Genomic DNA, 7,474 nt, shown 5'->3' on the forward strand with positions numbered 1-7,474 from the left:
CACAGTGACACATGACATTGTGTCACTCTCCTCAGCTTTTTCTGCAGAGAGGAAGCAACTGTGAACTTTCTCCTCCACACTAACAAGGTTTTGCAGTGATTTCAAAACAATGATCTCCTGAAGCCATAATGCCATGAATATGGCTAAAGATTCCTGGCTCCTGAGAAGGCCTGGCTTCCCTAAGTGATTTACGTTTTGCAGGGCTGTAGTTAATGAAGTCAACCTAAAAATAGCACAGCCTGCACCCAACTCTACAGAGGTTGACAACCCTCTCCCTGGTTTGACAATGTGATATCTTTATATGAATCAATTCCTCCCCCTCTCCTTCTCCCTCTCCTTTTCCCTCCTCTTTCTCTTCTCCCCTCTCTCTCATGTTTGTGTGTGTATGTATTTATGTGTTCCTTTGTATTCATGTGAACATAGAAGACTTGCATTTCATGAAAATGGTGGTTATAAACATAGATTGGGATTATATTGTTGGTAGCTGCTAATGAATGCATACATTTCAGATTTTTTAAACTTTTAAAACTTTACAAATGTCTACTTTATCCTCTATGAAATGTGTCTATCAAACCCATGGCTACCATTATGGGTGCACACAGGTCAAAAGCTGATGTTCAGGTTGAGCGACTGTGAGCACCACAGCTCTTTGTCCTAAAGGCTTTATTACTGTTTATTTTTCTGGGGTCATCATGGCACAGACTCAACCATATTGGCTGTGTACCATAAACTCTTAGTCTATGTCACCTGTTGATGAAACTGAATTTCCTCTGCTCTTCTTCCTTCTCGTTCCTGGTTCTTCCTTCTCCACTGACTGCTCTTCATTGAGACTGTCTTCGGGAAGGAGCAAGGGCATTATGAGGAACTCCATAGGTTCACAGGAAGAAAAGTCTGAAGAGCTCTATCATGACTCTCTGGGCCTTGTGGCCACTAATCTTTTGAAGAACTAGCTTTTTGTGTCGCTATTATAGAATTTTTATGTGAGGAAACTCAAATTATTAATTGTTTTTTATCAAGTATTTATTTTCAGCTCTGAATTATTCATTCTTATCAAGTATTTATGAATTTTAACATTTTCCCTCTTCCCTCATTTTATAAATACTTCTTTGAATTTTTAAGCTTATAATATAATGATGTAATATGTCCTTTCCCATTCCTCCCTCAAAACCCATCCAAATATCCTTCCCATGCTGTCCCTCATCCTCATGGCCTCTTTTTCTTTAATTGTTATTATATACATATATAGTCTCAGAGGCATCACTGCAACCTGCTCAGTCTGTATAATGTGACTTGTTTGCTTGTTTTCAGGGCTGATAATTTGGTTTTGGACTACCAGTTTGTGTGCTCTTCCCTGGAGAGGACTGTTGCTCCGGCTCTTGGCATTCCATAGTCTCCTGTAGTTCTTTGAGAAGGGCTGAGCAGTGGTTTTCCTGTACCTTGGCATGTCTAAGTGTTGTTGTCCTTGTTTAGCTCAGGTTTAAGCAGTCATGTGCATAAGGTTATTGCTGTAGCTCCTTAACACTACTGGGAGACACAATCTCACAGTGAATTCCCTAATCCCCTGCTTTCAATCTCTCCATGCCATCTTCAGAAGCAATGTTCTCTGAGCCTTGCTTGCAGTTCTTTGGTAGATGGGTCCACCGAGACTGGGATCCACAACTCTACATCTTGATCAGTTGTGGTTTTCTGTACTGATCTCATTCTGCTCAAAGAGAAGTTTTCATGTTGAGAGGTGAGGGTTACACTCATCTGTGGATATAAGAATAAATACTTAGAACATTTAAAACATTTTTGCTTCCTGTCAGTATACTGTATTACAGTGCAATATGGTGAGAAAAATTATGAAGTTATTTCATCTCACACCCTTGATTTTCAGTTGATAATTCTTTACTGTGTATCTGGGAAACTTTTTACAACATTATATACTTCATGTGTATTCAAAATTCATTAGAGGAAATGATGATCTCTATATAAAACACACACTGAATTTCCTACATTCCTGAAGTCTGGAGAAGTCCCCTACACCTTGAAGGTAAGGAATCTTAAGACTCCTGTGGAGTCCATCCCTCAAGACTGGGTGGACACTTTCATTTAATTATGAACTTAGAATGAGATGGCCCTGAGCTTATTATAATTGTAGTTTTGTTTAGCACCCTAATTTTACTTGTCAAAAGAGGGAAAAATAAGAAGTATGCTCACCCTGAACTTATCCCGATATTGGATGCTCAGGCTCTCTTCACAGAGGCATCATGGCTGGAGATTAACATCTAGGTTGGAGGCAGAGTCACTTAAGAGAGTTCAGAGAAAAACCAGGATTTCTCTAGAAACAGAACTTGTCTCCATCATTCTATCCTTTCGGTCATTTTTTTCTTTTCTGCTTCATGCAGGGAAGGAGCTGATCTGTCATTCACAGAGCTGCATTCTGTCTCCCAGGACACTGCATGAGAAAACCAGCAGCTGACATGTACAGAGATCACTTTGTGCCTGAAACAGTTCCATGCTTGGTGTGTAGGTAGAATCCTCACACCTAGGGGCTTCTTGACTGTGCATATGTTCCAGAGTTGCTGACTGGAGCTCATCTTCTGAGTGCTTATGGTCACACTCTAAAGAAATGGCAGATAGTCGGCAGGATTTGATTCAGAGTCCAAACTGGTAATTATTTGTTCTGGAGATTAATTAAGAACATTTGTCCTGGCCGGGCAGTGGTGGTGCATCTTTTCAATCCCAGCACTCAGGAGGCAAAGGCAGGAGGATCTCTGAGTTCTAGGTCAGTGTTGTCTACAGAGTGATTTCCAGGACAGCCAGGACTACATAGAGAAACCCTAACTTGAAAAACCGAGAGAGAGAGAGAGAGAGAGAGAGAGAGAGAGAGAGAGAGAGAGAGAGAAAACGAGGAGGAGGAGGCAGAGGTAAGAGGGGCAGGGAGGGGGAGAGAGACAGACAGAAAGAGACATAGAGAATGAATGATTAATGACTGAATGAAAAAGAGAGTGAATGACTACTTGGCCAGCAATGAAGAGGGCAGTGAGATAAATGACCCTGTGCACGTGGGTCTGACAATCAAGTGAGATGCAGCTATTACCCCTGAATAAACGAAACATGTGGATCAGGAGAGGTTAATTTTTTATAACTTGTGGAAATGTTTAATGTACAAGAAAGTTTGTATTTTGAGACAGGCCTACAATGGTCTGCACAGTTCAGTTTTGCATGGGAAGCATCAGGACAGTGGGGACAATGGGGACTATGGGGATGGCCTCAAGGGAGTCTGAGATGGAGCTGAGTTCTTTTTGGATGAGGTGGAATTGGGATGAATTGACATCTTGTTGCCATCTCAGTGTTGGGGGGTAATGCTTCATTACCAGTATTTGTAATGAAGAGTTTTCTCTTTTCTCCTCAGATTTTTGGTACTTCAAATAAACACACATACAATGAATAAAGCCAGCATACTCCACACTAACACAAACATTAAAATCACCTTGTTCTCTGAAATGAGTGTTGGGATCTCAGCCAACAGCATCCTTTTCGTCTTCCATCTCTGTATGCTCATTGGTGCGCACAGGCCTAAGCTCATTGATCTCGCCATTGGATTCTTGACCCTGACCCAACTACTGATGCTGCTAACTATGGGACTCATAGCTGCAGACATGTTTATGTCTCAGGGGAGGTGGGACCCCACCACATGCCAATCCCTTATCTATCTGCACAGGTTCTTGAGGGGCCTCTCCCTTTGTGCTGCCTGTCTGCTGAATGTCCTCTGGACCATCATCCTCAGCCCTAGAAGCTGCTGCTTAGACAAGTTTAAACATAAATTTGCCGCTGACATCTCCTGCACCCTTTTTCTTTGTGTTCTCTACATGTCTTTTAGCAGTTACCTCCTGGTATCAATAAGTGCCATCCCCAATTCGACCTCAGATAATTTTATGTATGTTACTCAGTCTTGCTCACTTCTCCCACTGAGTTACTCCAGACAAAACACATTTTCCACACTGGTGGTCTTCAGGGAAGCCTTTCTTATCAGTCTCATGGTGTTCTCCAGCGGGTACATGGTGACTCTTTTATACAGACACATGAAGCAGGCCCGGCATCTTCACAGCACCAAACTTTCTCCAAAAGCATCCCCAGAGCGAAGGGCCACCCGGACCATCCTGCTGCTCATGAGCTTCTTTGTGGTTCTCTACATTTTGGACAGTGTTATCTTCCACACAAGAATGAAGTTCAAAGATGGCTCTCTGTTTTACTATATCCAGATTCTTGTGTCCCATGGCTATGCCACAGTCAGTCCTCTTGTGTTTATTTGCACTGAAAAGCGTATAACTAAATTTTTAAGGTCACTGTGGGACAGGAAATTAAATATCTGATTAATCAATGATGGGTAAAATTGTACACTCCTTAATACAATCCAATATGTTGCCATCATATCATGACATAGTAGGAACATTCTGTGGCTTAAACTGATATGTGAAAACATCCTTTTAACATTCCATCTGTTTACTCTGTGTGTGGATGGCAAGTATATAAAACAATATTAAACTGCATTCCCACTCAGATATCATATGAAGTTTATCTTTCTCAATGGGTTTTCAAAGGAGGTCTGTGAAATGGCTCTCATCTGTCTTTTTTAGCACATTACTTTTTATTTATTTATTTATTTATTTATTTATTTATTTATTTTGGAATTTGTGGCAGGGTTTCTCCATGTAGCCCTGGCTATCCTGGGCTTGCTTTGTAGATCAGGCTGACCTCATACTCACAGAGATCTACCTGCTTCTGCCTCCCTGAGTGCCGGGATCAAAGGCATGTGCCCTCATGCCCAGATTACTTTTAATTTTTTAAAAAAATGATTTAACTTTTAACTGTGTGTGTATGTGTTTGTGTCTGTGTTTGTGTCTGTGTGTGTGTTTGTGTGTGTGTATGTGTGTGTGTGTGTGTGTGTGTGTGTGTGTGTACTTGAGTGCAGGTCATCCTGGAGGCCAGAAATGTCAATTACTCTTAGAGCTAGACTTATAGGCAGTTGTGTGCCTCCCAAGGGAGAGTGTTGGTAATTGAACTTGAGTCTTTTAGAAAACAGTTTGCATATGTGCTGAGCCATCTCTCTGGCACAGCCCATTACTTTAAATATGACATTTTCAATAAATCATTGCCTCAGTTGTTTATATTTGGAAAAATATACAAGGAAACACTGTTTTGAGAATAAATTATCACAGGATGCAGAACACACACACACACACATACACAGAGCCAAAATGATATGCAGAGAAGCATCCTGTCATTTGCATAATGGTGGTCCTATGGCCTGATTTAAAACAGTCAAAGTAGAAACAGCCACTGTCTAGAAGTGTCAGGATGTGGGATCAGGTCATGGCCTCCCCTTGTTAAGGAATGCTAGTCAGAACATGAAGAACACCTCGAATGTCTGCCATGCCAGTCAGACACACTGCACAATCTTGATGAGTTACTTATGAAAGACAGAGCTTAGATGTGTCCAAGGAATAGAGACCATAGACAAAGTGCTTTATCTGGGCTCAAAAAATCCAAATTTAAGTAGGAAACTAGTCACAGATAGTTACTCAGCTGCACTATTGATATACTCCAGGGACCTGAGGGCTTGCAGCATGCCTGCTTAATTGAGACTAATCAGATACCTGCCCAGAGCACACTTCATTTGAGAGAACACGGACTCAGTCACACAAGTCACACAGCTGAGCACACTCACAGGAAGACTTCACACAGCTGAACCCACTCATAGGCATACTTTACAGTGCAGAACACACACTTAGAGACTTACTTCCCACAGTAAAACTGTTATCTGTCACTCAGTGTGAGGATATGTCACAAGCATGAACCCCACTCACACCCAGAATCGAGTAATTTCAGTGTTGACACTTACATATAATCTGAAGAAATAACTGAAAACTGGTTAGTGGAAAAAGAAAGATCAGAGAAGATCTGTTCCATGTTCTGTCTACACTCTGAGTGAGACCTAGAGCCTCAGACAGGCTGTAAATTATCAAAAAGAATGGAATTTAACTAAGTAACATGAGAGAACATTTCACACACCAAGGACATGGAGGAGAAGAAATAAACCACACAACTGTAAGTTGTATAAACCCATGAGCAGACGTTTCCCTGGTGGCTCAAGTCTATAACCATGAAATCAAAACAGGAGGATAGTGAGTTCAAGGCCAGCCTGAGCTACAGGATGAGTCCAGACTAGCACACAACAGTCACAAAGCAAAAAATAATTATAAGAATAAAATATTATTTTAAAATCCAATATAAGATGGGTGGTGGAGGCGCATGCATTTAATCATAGCACTCAGATGGCAGAAACAGGAGATTCTCTGAGTTCAAGGTCAGCCTAGACTTCAAATCAGGTTCCAGGACAACTAGGGCTACACAGAGAAACGCTGACTCAGAAAAAAAATTCCAAATTAAACAAAAGGAAATGTGCACAGGAAAGGATTAATCTTACTTCTTCACAGTGGGTGAAGAGCATAAACGAATGTGCTGATCCCATGGTAAAGGTGAGCTGTATGATGGTGGCAAAATCAAGCCCATGGATTCATAAACACAGGGTGGACAGGTACTGCTCAGCCCTGACATAAACCATGCTCTGCACACATTTTCTCAGCATTAGGAGTTTGGTAGGCTGAGTCCATGTTGTAGAGGAGGAAACTTTTTCTCCTCCCTGGATGTAGTGCACCCTCAGTGCCAGAGTCACCCAGCATGCACTAGGTCTGCAGAAGGTTTTCTTCTTTCCATTGCACTCTTTATTTCTGTTTGTCAGGCTAGAAAATTTGAGACATCTTAGCTGACATTCTTGTAGTATCTCTTTTAGTAAACATTCTTGTCGTATTCTGCATCATCATTAATCACCCAGTTATGTTTTGTGAACTATTTTGCTAACACATTTTCCCTTCCTGCCTTCTCCCTATAAAGTTGTGTGAAATTTTTCAAATATGTGAGAGTTGGATCAGATTATAGACTTGCTCTCCCTCTTTGTGTCTCTTTCCCACCACATTCTTTTCACCCCTCCTTAGGATCGCATTGAACTACTACTGGACGGGACATACTTGGCGCCCAACAGGGGGTTGAGGCACGGGAATCAAATTGAATGTCCTTCTTTGTGTACCCACACTCCTACATAGGATCTGGTGCTTCCACATGGGAAGTGATTGAAGGTTATGCATTGAGATCTCCATGGGACTGCCCATCTGTGAGTTTGATCCATTGAGGTAAGTCAAAATGACGAATTATTGGACAAAAATTGAGCAAGCATGACTTATTCTTACAGGGTCTCAAGCAGTCCTTCAAGACACAAGGAGTAAAGGTAAACAAAAAGGAATCTCACAAGCCAAAGAGTTACTTTAAAAATTAGAGCAGCCAAACAGGCAGAAAAAAGTACTTCTAAGGTCATTTCAAATGTTCATAAAGGAGCTCAAACAGATTTGTGTAATTTGACAGCAGAAAATAA

General features: G+C 41.3%; 1 protein-coding gene across 1 annotated transcript; it reads left to right on the forward strand.

Annotated features, from left to right (window-relative positions):
• The first annotated feature begins 3,428 nt into the window (after positions 1–3,428).
• Positions 3,429–4,358, forward strand: LOC132653976 (vomeronasal type-1 receptor 44-like). The gene has a single exon (XM_060383294.1). It carries the CDS (start codon positions 3,429–3,431, stop codon positions 4,356–4,358), a length of 930 nt encoding a protein of 309 aa, XP_060239277.1.
• Positions 4,359–7,474: the final 3,116 nt, after the last annotated feature.

Source organism: Meriones unguiculatus, chromosome 5, assembly GCF_030254825.1.
Source record: "Meriones unguiculatus strain TT.TT164.6M chromosome 5, Bangor_MerUng_6.1, whole genome shotgun sequence".
Taxonomy (NCBI): Eukaryota; Metazoa; Chordata; class Mammalia; order Rodentia; family Muridae; genus Meriones; species Meriones unguiculatus.